The sequence below is a fragment of the Antennarius striatus genome, chromosome 14 (assembly GCF_040054535.1).
Source record: "Antennarius striatus isolate MH-2024 chromosome 14, ASM4005453v1, whole genome shotgun sequence".
Taxonomy (NCBI): Eukaryota; Metazoa; Chordata; class Actinopteri; order Lophiiformes; family Antennariidae; genus Antennarius; species Antennarius striatus.
In genome coordinates, this window is record NC_090789.1 from 14825119 (window position 1) to 14847098 (window position 21980).

Here is a 21980-nt window from a genome sequence, read left to right on the forward strand (position 1 = left end):
ACGCTCACGTGGGCAATGACAGTGAGACCTGGAAAGGGGTGATTGGGATGAACGGCCTCCCCGATCTGAACACGAGTGGTGTTCTGTTATTGGACTTCTGTGCTAGTCACAGTTTGTCCATAACAAACACCTTGTTCAGCCACAGGGCTGTCCATAAGTGCACATGGCACCAGGACACCCTAGGCTGGAGGTCGATGATTGACTTTGTTGTTGTATCATCAGACCTCCGACCGCATGTGTTGGTCACTCGGGTGAAGAGAGGGGCAAAGCTGTCAACCGAGCACCACCTGGTGGTGAGTTGGATCCGAGGCTGGGGACATTGAGTCAGAGTGGACCATGTTCTCCGCCTCCATTGTCGAAGTGGCTGCTGGGAGATGTGGTCACAAGGGCTCTGGTGCCTGTCGCGACGGTAACCCCCGAACCCGGTGGTGGACACCGGAAGTAAGGGATGCCGTCAAGCTGAAGAAGGAGCCCTATCAAGTCTTGTTGAATTGTAGGACTCCGGAGGCAGCTGACAGGTACAGGCAGGCTAGGCGTATTGCGACTCGAGGAGTCATGGAGGCAAAAACTCGGATCTGGGAGGAGTTCGGAGAGGCCATGGAGAAAGACTATCGGTCAGCCTCGAAGAAATTCTGGCAAACCATTCGGCACCTTGGGAGGGGAAAGCGGTGCACTGCCAACACTGTTTACAGTAGAGGCGAAGAGCTGCTGACCTCGACTGAGGATATTGTCGGGTGGTGGAAAGAATACTTCCGAGGATCTCCTCAATCCTGCTGCCATGTCTAACACAGAGGAAGCAGAGGCTGAGGTCTTAGAGGTGGACTCCTCCATCACCCAAGCTGAAGTCACCAAGGTGGTTGCCAAACTCCTGGGTGGCAAAGCACCGGGGGTGGATGAGATTGGCCCTGAGTACCTCAAGTCTCTGGATGTGCAGGGACTGTCATGGTTGACACGTCTCTGTAACATCGCATGGCAGTCAGGGACAGTACCTCTGGATTGGCAGACCGGGGCAATGTGGTTTTCGTCCCAGTCGTGGAACACTGGACCAGCTCTACACTCTCCATCGAGTGCTCAAGGGTTCATGGGAGTTTGCCCAACCAGTCCACATGTGTTTTGTGGACCTGGAGAAGGCATTCGACCGTGTCCCTCGTGGTATCTTGTGCTTTGGGAGTATGGGGACCACTTTGCTGAGGGCTGTCTGGTCTCTGTATGACCAAATCCAAAGCTTGGTTCGCAGTAAGTCAGACCTGTTCCAGGTGCATGTTGGACTCCGGCTGGGCTGCCCTCTATCACCGGTTCTGTTCATAATCTTTATGGACAGAATTTCTAGGTGCAGCCAGGGTCCAGAGGGAGTCCCGTTTGGGGACCAAAGGATTTCATCTCTGCTTTTTGCAGACGATGTTGTCCTGTTGGCCTCATCAAACCTAGACCTTCAGTGTGCACTGGGACGGCTTGCAGCCAAGTGTGACGCGAGTGGGATGAGGATCAGCACCTCTAAATCCGAGGCCATGGTTCTCGACGGGAAAAGGGTGGTGTGCCCTCTTCAGGTTGGAGGAGGGTCCTTGCCCCAAGTGGAGGAGTTTAAGTATCTTGGGGTCTTGTTCACGAGTGAGGAAAGGATGGACCGTGAGATTGACAGACGGATCGGTGCAGCTTCTGCAGTGATGGAGTCGCTGTATAGGTCCATTGTGGTGAAGAAGGAGCTGAGTCGTAAGACGAAGCACTCGATTTACCGGTCAATCTACGTTCCTACTCTCACCTATGGTCATGAGATTTGGGTCATGACCGAAAGGACAAGATCCCGGATACAAGCGGCTGAAATGAGTTTCCTTCGTAGAGTGGCTGGGCGCACCCTTAAAGATAGGGTGAGGAGGTCAGTCACCAGGGAGGAGCTCAGAGTAGGGCCGCTGCTCCTCCGCCTCGAGTGGAGCCAGCTGAGGTGTCTTGGGCATCTGTTACGGATGCCTCCTGGACGTCTCCCCTGGGGAGGTGTTCCTGGCATGTCTTACCGGGAGGAGACCTCGAGGAAGACCTAGGATAGGAGGGACTATGTCTCTCGGCTGGCCTGGGAACGCCTCAGGCTCCCCCCGAAGGAGCTGGAGGAGGTGTCTGGGGAGAGGAAAGTATGGGCATCCCTGCTGAGACTGTTGCCCCCGCGACCCGGTTGATGATGGATGGATGGATGGATGGATGGATGGATGGATGGATGGATGGATGGATGGATGGATGGCTGGCTGGATGGATGGATGGATTGAATAAGACTACGTAGGCAGTGAAGCCTTCATGGCGCATTCATTTGAAAAGGCTCACTGGCGTATCTTGATGTATGAATAGCAAGAATACTATTAACACACAAATGATTCTGCAACCTGAGGGAGATATTATCCCATTCATAACCTCATAATTAGCGTAGCTCTAATCCGTCACACCTCTAATATGATGTTTAGGAAGACAGAACATCTCTGTGAGGTAAAAAGCCTTCACACACACACACGCACGCACGCACGCACGCACGCACGCACGCACGCACGCACGCACGCACGCACGCACGCACGCACGCACACACACACACACACACACACACACACACACACACACGCTAGTTGGCAGAGGTAGAAACGTCCAAATAGACTCAAGCAGGTTGCTGGGAGGTGACAGTAACAACTCATAATGGGTGGAATATTGAAAATGGCACTAAATATTTCAGTGGAACAGGATTATGTGACATGGGATGTCACAGTCGTTGAGATCAATCCTTTGAGACCTGCATCAAGGCTTTTCTGCTAATGTCGTGTAAATTTGCTATTTTCACTGTGTCGTCAAGTCCACAGATTCAGTTCCAGCACAGCCTCAGCTAAATAAATGTTGTCTCAATAAAGATTTCTATTCTATACACTGACATAAAAGACATTAGACCATACATCCAAAAGACAAAGAAAAACTTTATTTTTTTAATGGATGTCTGGAAAGCCAGACATCACATCAAAGCTTCTTCATCAGAACAGCTTTTCTCCAGCATGCGAGAAAAAAATAAAACAATGTCTGGAGAAGTCATTCGCTTTTGGGACCCATCAGAGACTACAACGGACACACCGATGGTTTTCAGAGCTCTAGTCACCTGCAGCTCGGCTGAACAGAAGATCTACAGCTTTTTCACTAAATCAGGATCATCAAATTAAATTTGAGAAGAGGATGAGGGTCGTGTTCGTGACTTCTAAAAAAAGATGATTCAAGGAGCTGATAATGCCAAGAAAGTTAGAGATGACTGCTTACGCCAAACAATTAGAGCTCCAGGCGCCTTCAAAATAAGCAGTCAATGAACTACACATCCAACAGGAATTAATGAACAATGAAAACATATGTCTCCAGCACCAAGGGGATTTTTTGACTAATGAACTGTATAGAAAAATCCATGTAAAGAAGACGTTCTTTGAGGGATCAGAGACTCTCCTCACAGTGAGGGCTTTCAGTAGTAACATTTATTTATTGGCACTACAGCTTATCTTGGTCCCCAGTTGTCATTTATCCCAATGAATTCTTGATTAGCATCAAGACTGTGTTAACTTGGTTATTCAAGGTAAAACGTCAACCAGCGACATACTCAGTGCCGCCTCTACATCATCGAAGAAAACTCAAAGGTTATGGCCTTTCTGAACAAATCTGAATATGTCAAATATGTCATTTTGACATTTATTACAACTGTTTCCATTTGGTGTACTGCCATGTAGGATAAGTCCGCAAAGTTAATCAGCTCTTCCCCTCCCCAGGGCCAACCTTTGCACCAAACTTCATTGACACCCATCACAAACTCTTCCGAGTCCTGCTTCTAAAAATTCCGTCCATGACAGTCGATGATGAACATGACAAATCTCGTTTGGGTGGGTTCTGCTTGGCGCTAGGATGACTGAATAGATCACTCTGAGCCTGGAATTCTGTCATACACTGGACAGATCTGGGTCGCAGTCTATTATGAAAGGAGGAAGTTCTCCTGCTTTCACAACCGTCTACACCCTCGTTTCACATCTCTAGATACTGAAAAGTCTACAAGTATAGAACAAATGAGGTAGGTATGGAAAACACCCTGAATGAGACAGAAAAGAACACTTTGAGGCAAATTTCTTACTTAATAATATTTTACTTTACTTTCCCCTGCATGCTTACAGGCCCCCAGTGTGTGTTTGTGTGTTCAGGGCCTGTACTCACACATATACATGCATGTTTCAACTAACTACAGTGTGTCACTAATTTCCCTCCAGGGATTAAAATCAGTATATAAAATAAAAAATAAAATAAAGATGGCACAGACACATAATAGACACATCCTAACTGACACATGTCAGGTTAAGGATAGGGTAAGAGTCAAGTCCACCTGTAAGGAGGAGCGCAATTAAATTCTTAAAAATATACACACTTGAATGTTTTTTGTTCGGACCTGTTAGAGAGATGTGTGAAGAACCTGGCATTGATTTACTCACCCAACTTCCCACTATAAAATTGATAAATAAAACTGTTTTAATAGCGTTTATCTGATTGTTTCTACCTCGACCACATAACAAAAAAATATACGGGTAGAAATCGAGGGAAGGCTGGCACAGGGCCTCTGTGTCTGGAAGTCGATCCAACACTATGCCGCCTTTGTTGGTTTCTTAATGATTTGGTGTCACTTAACAATGTCTTTCTTCTTCCAGTAGCACACTGAGTCTTAACACAGCAGTAATTCACCTTCATCTTTTTCCAGTTCCAGTCCATCATTATTTTATTGCCCTGAAAAAAATTTGGAGTGCAAAGGAAAGAAAAGAATCAGCCACTCAAATCACCATCTGGAAACTATTCACATCTGGAATTATGTAGCAATCAGGAAACACACAAGTGTTGAGCAGGTCAGTTTTAAGTCTTAGACAGATGGAATGACAGATGAGGAGACAAAATAAGTCTTTAAGTTATTGAATAGTTTCACCTCGGTTATCTTTAAGCGTGACAAGCAACAGGTCTGATGGCTGCTTGTCACAGCGGCTCAACGTTGTTCTAAAATTCTGTGATATGACTTAATCAGTCCCACAAAAGCAGAGTGTGTGTGTGTGTGTGTCATGAAATCCCACCCAACTGGAGGAAGCTCTAAGGTTGAATAACAGCACAACCCAGGCAGGACAAGCGAGGGCTTTACAAGCACAGCGGTTCTAGTAACCAGACGTTACATGGGTATCTAAGTAGTTTGTTTATTGGACATATTGGCAGCCCATCATCTCAAGAGATTTAACATTTTGTGGCAGACAAACAAATCCAATTCCACTCCCTGCAACCTCAGCTGAGTTGATATCTGCTGTCATCTATATCTTTCAAACACCAAAGGAACAGACTTTCAAAAATTACTTATGACCTGTCTATAACCAGTTTTCCTGTTTCAGTCTGACTCCAAGGCATTCACTTTGCTGCATAGGGAGATATCACCATTTATGTATAACAGGAATCAAAATTAGTGGTTGGTTAATCAATCTAAAAAATAATTCTCGGCAATTCATTAATGTATTTCATTAAACAAACTGGGAATACAGTAAACTGACGCCCTGAACACCATTAAATAGTAGAACTGACATCATCCACATAAGTGAGTACATGAATTAAAGTACAGTCAATTATCTATCTGTCGGTCTATAAGTCTATCGGTTTGGGTGCACAGCATGGGCTTTATTTTGTTAAACATTAATACAAAGTTAACGGTGCATAGTTCACTTTAGCTCAAGAAATTAGTGCACCCCTGGGATGCGCTTCAACAAAAATTTGTGCATCCCGACATGACTTTTATGCATCCCAAAAGTAATAACGGTAGAATATATGGTAGAAACAGCATACGCAAGGACTGAGTTTTGCCAAAAGTACAATATATAAAAACTAAACAAACTGACAATTTTTATGATTTTATTAATAATGTCATAACTGTTTCAGTAAAAAGAAAAAAAAACAGGAAAATTACTTTTTTTTTTAATCACAATGTTACAGCCTGGTGGTCATTCTTAAAAAACAGTTTAAGAAATAAAGAAAGATGTAATACAGGTTTTTTTCCCCTTTTGCTTTTCAGTCAATAGTTTTCTTTGCCTTTAATTCATATATTATCTTGTGGACACTGCACCAAGCTGACAGAGCCTTCTCCACACGTTTTGGAAAAAATATAAAAATAATAGAATATAATAATATTCACAATTTTTTTTCACTAAAGTATTATCTAGTAGACCATCTATAAATGTTTCCAGAGGAGTCATGAACACCACACACTTATAGAAAGTTGCTCATATTTTTGTCACTGGTACTTTATCAAATTATCGTTTTTTGTAATTCCATAAAACGATTTTTTTGTATTCTACAAATCAACTGGTTAAAAAAAAATTGACAACTACCAAATATTTCTCCATGAGTCACTTCCACAGTGTTTTCCACATCTCATTTGTTTTGTTTACTAAGAACCCGTCTACCAGTTTTTTTGTTTCCTATGGCACCGTTGCTATAAATGTACAAGTCTAATTTCTCCATTTATCCTTCAGAGACTCTTAAAAAATGCCCCCAGAGTCACAGACTGGGGAGGACAGCTCATTAGAATCTGCAGGTTTCTGTCTGACATGACGATTCTGTAACTGTCAACATACAATCTTATCAGTTTAGGTCTGTGTTACATCATGACTAAAGACGATATGGGGATTAGTGGAGCATTTTTGAGAATGATTCGATAAATAAGTCTCATTTGGTCGATATTTGATGAGGCCCTTAAAAACACATTACCTTTAAATAACATGGCTAGGGGGTCGTTACTCCACTTCCCAACCCTTCCACATCCCACCTCCTCCGATTTCCCTTAACATACTTCCATTCTCCCATCATCCAAATCAATGTAAATGTGGATCAAGAGATCCTCTAACCGCAGTATCTGTATGTGTGTCAGATTGAGACGGATTCTGGCTCAGGCCACCCGGACATGTCCACTGACCTGAAATCCATTTATTAACTTCCTCAGCCTACTGATGACTGCAATACTACAACTACATCACTGCTTGACAGTCATTTCATGAAATTAAAGCAAGTTTGTATCATATGATAATCTGAAAACACTTGGGGTTTGTCAAACCATCAGACAGCATCTCCAGGCCTATCAGATTTTATAATTGTCATATTTAAAAAAATTTTAAAAAAAAAATTATATTAATTTGTTTTGTTATCAACATATGAAAGACAGTTGGGGAGGAGCTGATTCTTAATATTATATAAAAATCAAGCTAATCTTGTAATTACATTACTATACAAATAAGATGAGGTATTCAACTGCGTTTTAGTGCTTTAGCCCAGTTCCATCAGTGGTCAGAAACAAGACGATCTGAACATATTAAGGATGCTAGTATTGCCTTTTGAAATAATGGCCGGGATGAAACAACACCAGATTAAAATACACAAGCAGGAGACAGGAAATATAGGAAGTGGAGTGTAAATGTGCCTTCAATCAGGATTCCTCCTGCTAATCCACCTTGTCGCTGGCGACTCAAATAGCAGCTTTGACAGATGGATCTGGATGAGAATTACAAGTGTAAGTGTCTGTGAGTGAGGAGAAGAGATTAGGGAAAGGAAGGACTGATGTGAGAGGAGAGGAGAGGAGAGGAGAGGAGAGGAGAGGAGAGGAGAGGAGAGGAGAGGAGAGGAGAGGAGAGGAGAGGAGAGGAGAGGAGAGGATATGAGAGGAGAGGATATGAGAGGAGAGGAGAGGAGAGGAGAGGAGAGGAGAGGAGAGGAGAGGAGAGGAGAGGAGAGGAGAGGAGAGGAGAGGAGAGGAGAGGAGAGGAGAGGAGAGGAGAGGAGAAAAGGGTGGGATGTTGTATCAATGTGTCACCTGTTTATTTAAGGTAACGTTCCAGCACTCAAACAGGAAAATCAACCATTTGTATTGCTGATATTTGCTGCAGATAAAGTACTTTCCTATTTTTTTGTCAGCTTTTATGGTCTCCAGTTTATGCTACCAGTTCACAAAGTAAAAACAGTTGCTCTTTGCTGTAAATAAAAAAAAATGTTGGGACAGGATTAATTACAATGTCACTGATGATAACTTCAGCACAGCAGAATCTCTGGTTTTCACATTGTGCTAAGACACATGACAGTGCTTTGTTTGAGTCAAACAAAGCACTTAAAACGATTTATTAAAAGATTCAGAAGGATTCAGATTCAATTAAATGCTACAGCTATTGATGAGAGGAATGGAAGAAAGGCAAAAACAAAGTAAAGAGGGAAAACTGCATCATTTATTATATCATTACTGCCAGAGATGAGCGGGGCTGAACTCTCCATCACCAACACAATCAATTTAAAAAGCCTAAAAAACATTTGTCTTTTCACACAGCGCACACAAACCTCAGAATAAACCCTCTTCAGACGGAGACAGACAGAGTGTCTTGGCAGAAATGCAAGTCAAATTTAATTAAATTCTGTGGTTTAAAATGAGTTTATAAGTGTGACAAAAACTTGTAATGGAGTCTCATCCTTGTGGAAAGGTGCCCCTCCAGAAACCACCGATCCAGTTAATTAGGAAAGAATGAAAAATGTCCTTTAAAAAAACACAATTCTCTATTAGGTAGAAGAATTATGAGGAACCAGAGCACGAGCTAACACGTTCAATAAAGAGCCCACTCTCAAACAGATCTCTGGCCCTACTGTAAACCCACCTGTGAAACCCATAATCTGGTCTCACTGAGCATCAAATTAGTCTTTTTTTAAAAACATACCACCTTAACAAATATTATGGCATACATACAGATCTACAAACACAAATGGCTTCAAAATCAAGTTGCCTCCTCCATCGTCCTAAAATAAATCCACTACTGGTGTGTTTAAAAAACATGGGTATCAAACTCACGGTGGCAAATTGTGTGCCATGTTTCTCTCTTCAGTACCTAAAGACTTTATATACATGTTTCTAGTTTTAATTAACTCCATTATATTTAAGCTCCTGTGCCTGAAACATGAATAACGTGTAACAAATTGATCTGATTTGAATTTCCTCTATTTTTTTTTGTCAGTTTTATGGCCTTTTTTTATTTGGGCTTACACAACTTTCTCTCGCCTACTTCCTAAAATGTCTGGATTTTATTTTACTCTCTTCTCTGCCATTGTTGACTTAATTATAGCTGATTGCTTGTTAGTTAACAAGATCAAGTGCAATATACAGATTTCCACACAACTTCGGGTGATGGACCAGGAGAGAACTCATTAAAATTGGATCCAGATGAAGGTGTGTTGTTCTCGATGCCATATAGTCTGCTGCAGTTAATTTTTACAAATATATTAATCATGAGTTCTCCAATGTGGCACAACAGCCTGACAAGACTGCATCTGTGATAAAATGTGTTCCACCAAAGTGAACTGTCACTTGAAGGGAACTGCAGAGCTCACTCTGGGGATACTTGTAAAAAGCACAAGCAGGCTGGGGGTGAGTAAGCTGCTTAATGCTCAGTGCCCTGCCTGGAGAACCCTGAGATGCTAAGTGGGCTCTGGTTTACCATCCGACAGGAGACCCAAAGGGAGTTGGGCCAAAGCAGCTTTAATTTGCCTGACATCAGTCAAAAAAGCCTTAATTGACTTTATAAACTTTATGGCTTTTTTTTTTCAGTGGGAAGATTTAAGTGCCACTGTGGTCTGTGTTTGAAGGGGCCTTCCCATGAGAACAAAGCTCTTTAAAGGGATTTTTGAATGCAGATAAAAGCCTTTCCCTTACAGTGGTGGCAGAAATACAATAGCTGTGTTGTCATCCTTGCATACACCTACCAACGGAGTTTCTTTCAATATGTCCTCTGCATTGACGTGGAAAGCCCGCTGTGTCAGTCGACTGTTGCAGAACAGTTGCAATCAATTCAGCCTTTTAGAGGTATCTGAGGGTGGGTGCCCCCTTTGCTCTCTCATGAGCACTTGAGTTTGTGCCAGGTAGCCTCATCGATTGTTCTTTCCTTTGTGAGTTTGTTCCCAGTGATAATAAATGAGGGGGTTAGGAGGCTGGAGCGCAGTTGCTTCAAAACCAATGATGGGTAGTCGAGCAAACCACTTAAGCATCAGCAAAACAGCACATCAGAGAAAAATCAAAGGAGCACAACGAAGTTGACTGTCAGAGCTACAATAGGTGACATGTTAAACCAAGAAAAACAAGTATTCACTTGACTGCTGAAGTCATAACAGTTTGCGGTTCTGCCGATGTATCGGAGTGTATATCTAAGTTCATACTTAGTTCAGAGCAAAATAGTTCATTCGCACTCAGCAGCAGATTAGCTGCAGCAGCTTGAGAACTGATAAGGAGATTGAATTTAAAGACAAACCCCTCTGGGTTTTTGTTTTTACTGCATGTGAAGCAATTACAAGTACAGCATCACAAATTTGTCTGAGGCCAAAACTACACTCACAGATGGATCAGTGATGCTCGTGATAATATATCAGTCGATATTCCTCTTACATGCATCTTTCTTTCCATTTCTCATCTAAATTTTTTTTTTAAATGTGTTTGCAATTACCTTTCACATTGGTAAATTAAAGAGCTGCAACAAAGATAAAGAGGCCGACATAACAGGAAATCAATAATCTCAACAATCAAAGATTAGCATAATGTATTAACACAAAAAATTCCCCACTGATGAGACCAGTATGGCCAATTCAAATACACAGTAATCCTTATGGTTAACACTTCAACCAACAAATATAAGAATATTCCAGTAGTTGGAATGAAGACTTGAACTGAATTAAACTGAATTAAATTGAATTGAAGACTAAATACTACCTAACCTACGTCTCTTAGGACACCATCCTACATAAACAGCTACAGGTAAAGTGCTGCAAAGGTGAGAAGTATTAACTTGGTGTCACAGCTCAAGTTTTAGTTTTTCTGTTCACTCTATTTTTTCACACTCTCAGTTTGATTGATGGTCTTTTGATTTCTGCCCAGCTTACTAGCTAAAGAGGAAAGCAGAAATCAGCTAATAAAGAAAGCAGACACATATTTGTTTCTGTGTGAATTTCTGAGCGCAGTGTTATCCTGAACAGGTATTATATGTGAGCTTGTGGTAACTTTTACGTGTGCAGTGATGCTGTGCAGTCCCAGCTTCAAAGCTTACAGGATGTGTTTCATCTCTGAGATGTCTGTCAAAAGTTTAAATCATTTGAGGCCCACGATGAACCTGCACTTAGATTCTGCATAGACATGAAACCCCTAAGAGCTTTAATGGGCAGCAGAGGGTTTCTTCAGAAGTCAAAACCATCGTGAGACTCAGAGGTGTGTCACATTGGTACGATCACTCACACGTATTTAAAATCAGCTCTGCTAATGCCCCTCTCCTACGAACTGATAGCGGATCTAATTACCACTATCTTTTCAAGATTAAAGGAAGGTATGGAGGCGAAAAGAAAAAGGAGAGAGGCAGGCAGATTTTTGAAAAGATAAAAGAGAGGCAATTCCATTTTAAAGCCTCCAATCCACTTATAGGAGATGCTGTTTCACAGACTGCAAAGAGAAGGACCTCCCCCCCACCCTTCCTCATCAAAAATCTAATAGCCTCTCCACATACACACAATGCAGTTTCTCAAGTTCAAATGTAAACATTTCTTCCAGCAGCTGAGTCAGCATCTTTCTCTTGACTACATAAAAAGGTAAAATGAAAAGTGAAGACAAGGTTTGGAGGCTGAAAGGAAAAAGGGGATCAGGCTCTTGGGTGATGTAAGGCCCTTCGGCAGTCCCAGCGCAAATCCTCAATCAGTTCTTGACAACAAAGTATGATCACGGCTAAGTGTGCAAACAAATGCACCTCGTTGTACCGTTCACATCCCTTACACAGCACTCTGAAGAGTAGCTGTTATTTCTTCTTTACTCTTTCATAGTTCTGACTTCAGCTGCAGTTCTTTGCTGAATTACGTCTTGTGAGCCACAACGGAGACTGACAAAGACGTTGATATCTACCATTTCCACGGTCACATGATTGTGAAAAGATTGCTGTCACCGATTTCAGAAAATGGGTTTTGAAACTAAGGTTTGATGTTTGAGTGAAAACAAAAATTTCCCCACTGTTGACCAAGATGGAGAGTACAAAAGAATTTACCTTGTTTTCACAAGACCAGCTAAGTCCTGCTAATTAATTTATGATGCCAGTAGCTTTGCAGTATACTTGATCAAACAACTGTGTTTTAAATCATTATTTCATTATTTTAAAAAACACACACACGCGCTTTAGCTGAAGACAATTCTTGCCTGAGATTGTTTTGTGTGTCAGCTCTTTTAGACCTACATTAGAAACATTTCTTTTGACTGGAGCCTTTGGTGTTTCATGTGAACTCAGCTCTGTTTGATGTAAATACCGGTCTGCATCCTACACTCCCTACAGCTTTAAAACCTTCTCATGGGAAACAGAAATAAATGGAACTTGTCTTGATGTCTGCCTTTAAAAAAATAACACAGGTGACCTTCCAGCACAACACCTGGCAAATTAGGTGACCGAAATAGCCTGTGCAAAGAAAAAAAGACTCTTCAATGCCCCCCTTGTCTTTGCTTTATGTAAACACTAAACGCCCCAACACAGCAGCTCTAATTGCTTACATAGCCAATAAACACTGTAACATAAAGTAGGAATAATTGCGTTTGCACTTGACACCAAATATGACAAAATACCAGGAAAACATATTTGCTCCAAAAAGGTTCTCTGATTCTTCCTCTGCAAGAGTTGTGTGTCTACACTGCCCCCCCCGACCCCTGCAAAACAATTAAAAAGCCCTTGGCATACAGAGAGCCTCTAATGGGCCACATATGAGGCTGCTAATAAGACACAGGTACAGACACCTGCTGAGCACAGCCTACTAATCCTGGAGCCTCAGAGCAACGCAGGGAAAGGGAAGGAGGTACAAGGAGGAAAAAGAGAAAACAGGGAGCAGGAGTGGAGCACAGCGGTGAATAACAACAGAGAGAAGAGAGAGGAGGGCGACCGTGGGGGGGAGGGGGGGGACTGCAGCCCTCTTCCCCAGTCTTATTACAGTTTGGAGGTTGAATTTGTTTATCATCAGGACTCTGCAAACTCTCTACCTGCTCTCCTGATAAAACCAACCACCAGCACCACCGGAATCCATTATTAACACTGAGCAGAACAGGTCTGGAAAGGCCAGGAGCAAAAATCTGAGAGGGGATGCCTTTTCCATCTGAAATAACAGACATCCACTGCTTTTAATTTCTCTCTTTTATTTATTCGAATTAAAAAGAGCCAACGTGGTAATTAACAGGGTATTAAATAAATAAAGCAAGACGGTGTGCAGTTTGAGGAGGAGGAGGAGCAGAAGGAGGAGGAAGAGGAGAGGGGAGGCATTGGGGAGAGAAGCGGCAGCACTCGACCGGCGAGATAGTAACTAAAAGCAGGGAGAGAAGGAGAGGAGCTGTGGAGAATTAATAACAGGCCAGATCTCTCCAAGGCCTCCTTAATGGGCTGTGACAGGAATTTATTCACACTTAGGCTGGTATTAAATCAAACGCGAGGCGAGTGGCAGTGGCAGGCCGCAGCAGGGGGGTGGGACACAGAGGGGGTGGGGGGTGGCTGCATGTACAACAGACAAAACGGCCAAGGTCTGCTGTGTCACACAGGTCCAGCTTATAAACCCCCTTAAGGGCAGAGGGTCATCTCCAAGGCCCTTGGGAGGGAGGGAGAGGTGGATGGATATGAAGGATGGATGGATGGATGGATGGATGGATCGATGGATATGATAGATAGATAGATAGATAGATAGATAGATAGATAGATAGATAGATAGATAGATAGATAGATAGATAGATAGATAGATAGATAGATAGATAGATAGATAGATAGATAGATAGATATAGATAGACAGATTGAAGGACTGAAAGACACAGCAAGAAAAGGATGTATGAAGAGAGCAAACGATGAGCAATGCCCCGGTGACAAGACAGCCTGTCCCACGCCCCAGATGGAATGATTATCAAGTAGTCCAGAGAGCCACCATGAATCACGCTTCCTCTATTCTGCAAAATGCACCGTCACTCATGCAGACAGTCAATCAGTCAAGGCAGGAAAGGCAAAAGGGAGGCAGCTGCCCACCAGCTTGGACGGTGGGAAGCTGCAGACAGCTGGTGAAAAGGGAAGATGCAAAAAATTTTCATCCAAATCAGCGTTCAGTGAGATGTTCCGCAGGCGAATTTACACGCCATAGTCTTTGTTTTTCTTTCATTAAATGGCGTGTGACCGGAAATGTGGGATGCTCATTAGGGTTCTAATTTATGGTCAGTTGGGTGCCACAAAATTCAGTCAATTTTACTGAAGCAGAATCAGCGTGGATAACTGGGGACCCTGAATTGATATGCACAATCACATTCTACAACACCAGAGGTCTGCAGCACAGAGATTGAGCAATCCTATCCCATTAGGCACCAATGAATAATGGCTCATGCATCTTAAACATTTATGCAAACGTTGTTGACTTTCACACATACTCACATAAACTCATACATACACATTTGCACAACCTGCTTCCAAAGGGGAGCTCTGGGACACATAACACACATCACAGCATAGAGTCAACTGGTCCAAAACAGTACATTTAAATTCATGCGCTTTTACACGGATATTCAGTTCAAATATACAGTATATTGTCACACACAGCAGTCTACCTAGTAAAGACACTTGTGGAGACTGATGACAGTGATGCCTCCCCCTCCCTCCCCCTCAAGCACCGGGCAGATTGCATCACCATCCGTCACCCAGACGCCGACAAACAGCAATTACCCCAATCGACAGATAACGAGAGCAGGGATATCACTCACAGCCTGGACACCCCATAAAGCAGCAGACATTACCATGGAGGAGTCATTTATCTGGCCCTCCTCTAGCCAACCCCCCCCCATCCTCCGTGTCTCCACCCTACTTTGATCTGTGCCTCTACAATCGTCAGCTAGAGGGTTGGGCTTCAGGCTTTACCTGACAAGAGGTAGGATACAGGCTGCAGGTTATGGGAAATGGGATGAAGTGGAAGTGACAGGTGCCCGGAGGGTAAGGTCAGTCTATTGGTTTTTAGATACAGTTCATCTGACGGCTGCCAGATAGAGTCTCAGGGTAAACTGGCACCATGAATGTTCCAGAATGCATGTAGCTGGTTAAAAAGACAAGAGATGAACAAGTCACCCCTGGTCTTTTGCTTGAATGTTCAAAACAATAATCATCCAAATAATAAACTGAAAAATTTTCCCAATTTGTACGCCTAACGGATACCCCATCGCCCCTCAGAAATCAAAAGAGTAGTCTGTGGAGTCGATAGTCTGACTAGATAATTTTTCCAGGTCTAATGAGTATTGGGTGGTGTCGTAAGTGGTTATTGCTTTATTAAAGATGTTGAAAAATAATTGTATATAAAATGCAAAGAAAACCCCGTCATTATTTTTTCCTTATTGATAAATAAGCATATCAGACTGGTGTGGTTGTTGTATGAGAACCCAGCGACCTGAAGGCTCTGCAGCGGCTGATTAAACCTGCCAGCATCATTGGTATGGATCAACTGAACATCAGTGATGTGGTTGAAGTAAGGAGGCTGTGCAGTGCCTACAGGATACTAAAAGTCAACACTCAGCTGCCGTCCCACCAGACTACAGAGCAGCTTTTCTCATATTGCGAGTCCTAAACTTTAAAGTTAAATTTCAAATTTGGCAACAACATCAAGAAGTAAACCAAAAGTCAACCTGCTATTCACACACAAACACACAAAAAAACACACATCAGAGCCGTCACAGGTGCTATTTCAATGTTTTTCTGCAGTCTACAGCAGAAGTGGGGCTTGGGTTTGTGGAAAGGATTAAGAAAGGATTGGACATCATGTACATTCAGGGCTGACCCAACACTTCTGCTTGACAATCTTCCCTCCTGTGAGTAGAGAAGACAAATTTCAATGGCTCTCATGACTTCTCCCTTCTGTCAAATGGTAACAAGGCTGGTGTCTGCTCCAAGGTTATTTCACTCAAAACTGAGTGTACTAAAACCCCCATCTGTAGATTTAGAATCCCATTACGCTGCCGTCCTATCGCTCTGTCCATCACCCTCCACCATGAAGATGCATTACATCACTCTTCATTATTCGCAGCAGTGAGTGAATTGAAATTTTGAGAGAAGTAATCTTTTCAAAAACATCTACTTTCAGCTTTTCTTCAGTGAAATATGAGGCTAGCGATCCTAAACCAGTGTGACATATCAGCTGGGGAGTTTGAAGCATGCTCGGACTTATCTTTTCACTTATGCATCAATCTTCTCTCTCAGCATCCTATTTTCCCTGCTGGAGCTGAATTTCATCAGTCTTGTATTATTCCTTTTCAAGATCCTATCTGAATGGGAGCATCTTAACTCTGACATCTCACAGCTGTCTACGCATCCATCAATCTATTCCTTCATCAATCTTTCACCTGTACCAGTTTTATTTTCATTTTGCTACCCGTTTGTGTCTTCATGCCCCTTTTGTCCTTCTCCCTACTTTTTGTGCATTCCCTCTGACAACAGAGCAATTGTTCTTGTCATCCATCCATCTTCAAACCCCTTAACCATCGGAACAGCTCAGTGGCCTCACTCCTTTTGCACAACAGACGTTTTCTCTTTATGTTTCTCTCCCTCAAATTTTGTGCCATTTACCTTTTTTTCCCGCTTCATGTTTTAGCCTTTGGGTAGGTTAGGAGTTAGTTTTGTAACATAGAAAAACACGCTATTTCCCAAAGACGGCATGGTAGGACTGATTGGTGATTTGGAGTCAGAAGTCCAGTTAAAAGCTGCTGTGGATAAATGAGGCCATAGAATTAAGATGTCTGTTATGCCAATAATTTGGCAGCTGAAGGTCAAATTTGGCAAAAATAACACTAAATGTGCCAAGATTATTTAAAATGTGACACAAAATAGGCAGATGATGTACACGGTTAATTAAACCTAACTCAGCTGACAGAGTCTCAAACACCAGTAATGAGATCTATCTCCTTGACCAAACACCAAGGCAAGAGAAACACTAATGCTTTAATAAAGGATAAATTCCTGCTTCCTCATTCTTTTTCACTCTTAATTACAATTGGAATAAAAGTTACACACCAATTTTTATTTTATTGGTAACATATACCAATAAAATTATATCCCTATGGGGATTAATAAAGAATTGACTATTATTGACTGACTGACTGACTGACTGACTGACTGACTGACTGACTGACTGACGGACGGACGGACGGACGGACGGACGGACGGACGGACGGACACACACACACACACACACACACACACACAAAATCCTACTTTTGCTGACTACTGTAGTCTCAGAATTAATTCAACCTGAATGACAACCCTGTCCAGTATTCGTAGAGACTCTTCTGTTTTTGACAAGCTCAGAACATGATTCATATCCTTTTCCAGGACCTCTCCTGATACCTTTTAGGTGGATTCTGAGTTTTGCTTGAAATCATTGTCCTTATGGATCATCTAGTGATATCCAAGCCTCGGCTTCCTTTTCAATGGTGAGGAGGGTTTTTTTCCTGGTATTTCCTGATACTTGATGGAATTCATCTCATCCTCTGCTCACTCTTCAGGTTTCCAGTGTTTAAGGAAGTAAAGCAGCCCCAGAGCATCAATGACCCCTGCCATGTCCCCTTCAGGAGGGTGTTCTTTTTAGCATTTGCTTCATTCTTCTTCCTCCAGACATACTCCTGATCCACAGTCCACAAAGATTATAGTTTTTTTGATCACTCCACAGAACATTATTTGTGTTTTATCTAGATGGTTTTTAAGGGACTGAATCAAACTTGCACTTTTTGGGAAGCAGCTGTTTATGCCTTGGATAAAAAGCGTGGGGCCCTTCAGCACGTAGTGTTAGCCTTACCGACCCAAATTCACTGCCTGTTGCTGCCAAGTCTTGCTGTAGATCTTAGTTACTCAGGACTTTTTGTACCCTTGGCTGTTCAGAATCTAAAATCAGCTAATGATTACTTCCTCTATCTGACACTCGTTGGTAGTATACCTCTTAAACTTACAAACTTCACTTCCAACTGTTTTTATTATAAACATCTGGCTTTGCTATCTCTAATCATACTTAAAAAAATTATTTATTTGTGCGAGGCAGTCTACCTAAGGACATTTCTCTAGACTGAGTCTTATTTGTAATATATGTGATGATTTAGTTCTTACAAAACACTTAATGCATAGTGTTTTAACACCATCTGATTTACACGTGTGTAATTTTGAGGAAGCAGTTAGCAGTTATTAAGAAGGTTTTGCATTAAATCAAAAAATAAATTTGTAAAAGTGATTATATCAAGCTTTTCAAATAATTCTTGTATAAATTGGCTTTTTGAAACAAATATACTGTATATTTAGCTAATAAACCTAAAACACAATGGATGTAGCATAGCTTCGCTTCCAAATTTACTTTCTCTTGCCACCTTCCCCTCCTCCCGATCATCTCTCTCTTATCAACAACCACACTGTTTGGTTGGAGTGACTGTGGCAGATGCAGCCAGGCCACAAACATCTGCTTCTCTCTCCTGTTCCTGCACCATCTCTACTCTGCTGAACTGTCTCACTGCTTTAACTCCACAAAGCTTGCTGTCTTTACTGCTACCTTAATGTGCAGCTACCAGCCTGGGCAAAATTCACAGCTAAAGATGCTAAAAACACACAAGGCATGAACTGCAAAAATCTGAGCGACTGAAAAAGCTGTGTTGCTAATATGTTCATGTTTTAGCCTTTGGGTAGGTTAGGAGTTTGTTTTGTAACATAGAAAAACACACTATTTCCCAAAGACAGCATGGTAGGACTGATTGGTGATTTGGAGTCAGAAGTCCAGTTAAAAGCTGCTGTGGATAAATGAGGCCATAGAATTAAGATGTCTGTTATGCCAATAATTTGGCAGCTGAAGGTCAAATTTAGCAAAAATAACACTAAATGTGCCAAGATTATTTAAAATGTGACACAAAATAGGCAGATGATGTACACGGTTAATTAAACCTAACTCAGCTGACAGAGTCTCAAACACCAGTAATGAGGTCTATCTCCTTGACCAAACACCAAGGCAAGAGAAACACTAATGCTTTAATAAAGGATAAATTCCCGCTTCCTCATTCTTTTTCACTCTTAATTACAATTGGAATAAAAGTTACACACCAATTTTTATTTTATTGGTAACATATACCAATAAAATAATAACCCTATGGGGATTAATAAAGAATTGACTATTATTATGACTATATACTATTTATAAGCTGTTTGTAACAACCAAATAACACAGGAAGAGTTTAAATAGCTAAAATAAACTGTAATGTTTCACCAAAGTTGAAAAACTGATACTCAAACTTTAATGTTTATTTTTTTATTACTCACTATCATCTGAAAAAAATGCTAATTTCCTATTCACATCTATTTTCAAATTTTAAAAAGTTGTTGGACATTGGAATATTTTCTGACCACAAGTAGCACAATGGTGTCTCTGTATGTGCCAATAGTATAGAAAGAAATGCAGCCTAATGCCAACAAAAGAAAACTGCAAGCTGTTAAACAAACATAGAAATGAGGCGGATTTCAAACTTGAGAGAAGTCATTTTTGCAAACATTTTAAGGCCTTTGAATGTTTAATGAATGAAAATTGTTTATATATTATTAGCATTCATTATCATGATTATGACGATGACGATGATGATGATGATGATGATGATGATGATGATGATAATAATGACGACGATGAAAACCCCACAGGGCACCTTTCAGGATAGCAGGGAATAGAAACTGAAACTGAAATTGTTACTTAATAAGACCCTCATGAATTCAAGGATAATGATAAAGGTGTTAGCCAAGAACAGGACAAGAGTGAAAGAAGAAACATCTATAAATTGATATGGCTATATTTTTATATCAACATATCAAATGTAAATATTTCAGTTCACATTATTATGTACTGGCTGCACTATACAGTGTGATGAGATATGTCCATATATACATTGAACAAGATGTCTGTATAAGTTTCTATGTATAAAGAAAGTGTGTTCTAGATCTCTGTATGCTCACATCTTTGATGGAGCTCGATTTGAATGGCATTCCCATCATGGAAAGCATAAAGCATGATGGGAATGTCATCCATCCAAGACATCCTTACACATGCATGCAAAATTATACTCACATTCAAGTCCCGCGTTTTAGGAGCCAACACTGAGGAAAGTTTGGTTGTTTTTCAGTTGTTGTTGTTTTTTGTTGCAGGAAGCATGAAACAAACAATGAATTTAAGTCTAGTCCTTCACTGAACGAGTTGGACTTATACTTGGGTTATTTATCTGCTACAATCTCAGCAGGCTTTCACCAGACTCTTTGCGAGTATGGAGACTTTGTGTGAAAAGGAAATGCTTTTTGTTTTGGATGGGGCCGAGTGCTGTTGAGCGCAGGGTTCACTGCAATGTTTCACTGCAGTGTTAACATTTAAAAGCAGCCAAGGGAGCTGTGCAAAGCTCTTAAAAATAACCAATTCTCATCTCTACTGCTGACACTACTGCCCTTGGACCATTATCATTGCAGCACACTCAGATGGCTTGGCGCACACAATCTGTACAGAGCCAGCGCAATGCACATACAAAGAGATGGGAGAAAAAAAAGTGTGTGTATGGGGAGGGGATTCAGCCAGCAAATACAAACACACACACACACTGAAATCACGTGTGAAAGTGAACGCAATATTGTCTCTGAAGAAAGAACAAACGCTCCCTCCCTTAATACACACGCACATTAATACAAACAAATCAATGACAGAAGAGGAAAACTAAAAAGGCCTCCTGAATAATGCATGAAGCATTCCACCTGAACCTTTGAATGCTCTACCGTCCATAACTGCTCTACCCTGGTGAGCTATGGGAACCGCTCGGGGGATGCTGTGTGAATGTAGGCTGTGTACCTGCTTTGAAGCAGCATCCAGGGCTCATTGACTCAAAGCCCGGTATTTGCACAAAGTGGTTTAACGTCATCAAGATGTGCATGTTTCCAAGGGGGGATCAAACCTTATCCTGGACTCAAAAATAATCTATGAGGGCAAATGTCAAACAACAAGAGGCATGGTTTTCAGTACTAATAGAGGCTGTGCTGTATCCCAGAGTTCAGTTCAGACACGCTATCACAACAAAAGTTTAAAACATATTTTTAGTTGTTATGCACACAGCACTCTGCACTAGCTATACAAAACTATGGAAACAGGAACTCAATTTTCCCACAAGATTTCCCCTACAAAGCTCACGTCTTCAGGCAATTAGTGGCCACAGTTTAATCTCACTGTGGAACACCATCTCTTCTGAACATCCCACTTCATGGAAGATCTTCAATCTTTATATCAACACATTTTTTTTAAATAATCCATAGAATGCTCTGAATATCACAGCCTGTTTTACAACATTTCCATTTCCAACAATACTTACAATACACACTACAATACACATTACACCGGCTGTCACTGATATCTACACACGTCAATGACGTTTCTCAACAAGATAGACTGGGGGACAGTATGGCGGAGCATGTCAGTGATTCTTTAATGAAAACTGAACCAGTTACGGAACAGAGGATGGCGAATCAGGGCAAGGCGGAGAAGTTGGGGCAGCTTACAAATCAACACGGTGTCACTTTGAGCGGTCAAGAACTGAAAGAAAACACCGAACAATGTTTCGTCACGTCAGACATAGCCCACCAAAGGAGATTAAATGCCACTAAGCGCTGGCAGTCAATGAGTTAATGTAAATTACATCCTGGTAATTACCTTTCTGTTACCACTCTGGACTCCCATGGACAAGGGATGCATATGAAATGATCCATGTATGTAATCCAGCGTTGCAGTAGGTTGTTTCTTTGTCATAGCAGCAGTATCTCTTAAATTTGAAACAAACCAAACATGTCCTGCCTTATGTATTAACACTAGAAAAGACACTAGCATTGCACCTCTACCAA

The 21980-nt window shown here is 41.6% G+C and overlaps 1 protein-coding gene across 3 annotated transcripts in view; it reads right to left on the reverse strand.

Annotated features, from left to right (window-relative positions):
- Positions 1–21980, reverse strand: part of med30 (mediator complex subunit 30) — a 43175-nt gene that overhangs the window by 9018 nt on the left and 12177 nt on the right. Inside the window, exon 5 of one of the 3 annotated variants that reach the window (XM_068333811.1) lies at positions 4192–4764. The exons of 1 other annotated variant lie outside the window; for it this stretch is intronic. In XM_068333811.1, the coding sequence (XP_068189912.1) occupies positions 4537–4764 (228 nt within the window). In that variant the 3' untranslated portion in view covers positions 4192–4536. Of the gene's footprint in view, positions 1–4191; positions 4765–21980 lie in introns of those variants that run through there. One more of the 3 variants, XM_068333810.1, reaches the window with a different exon arrangement.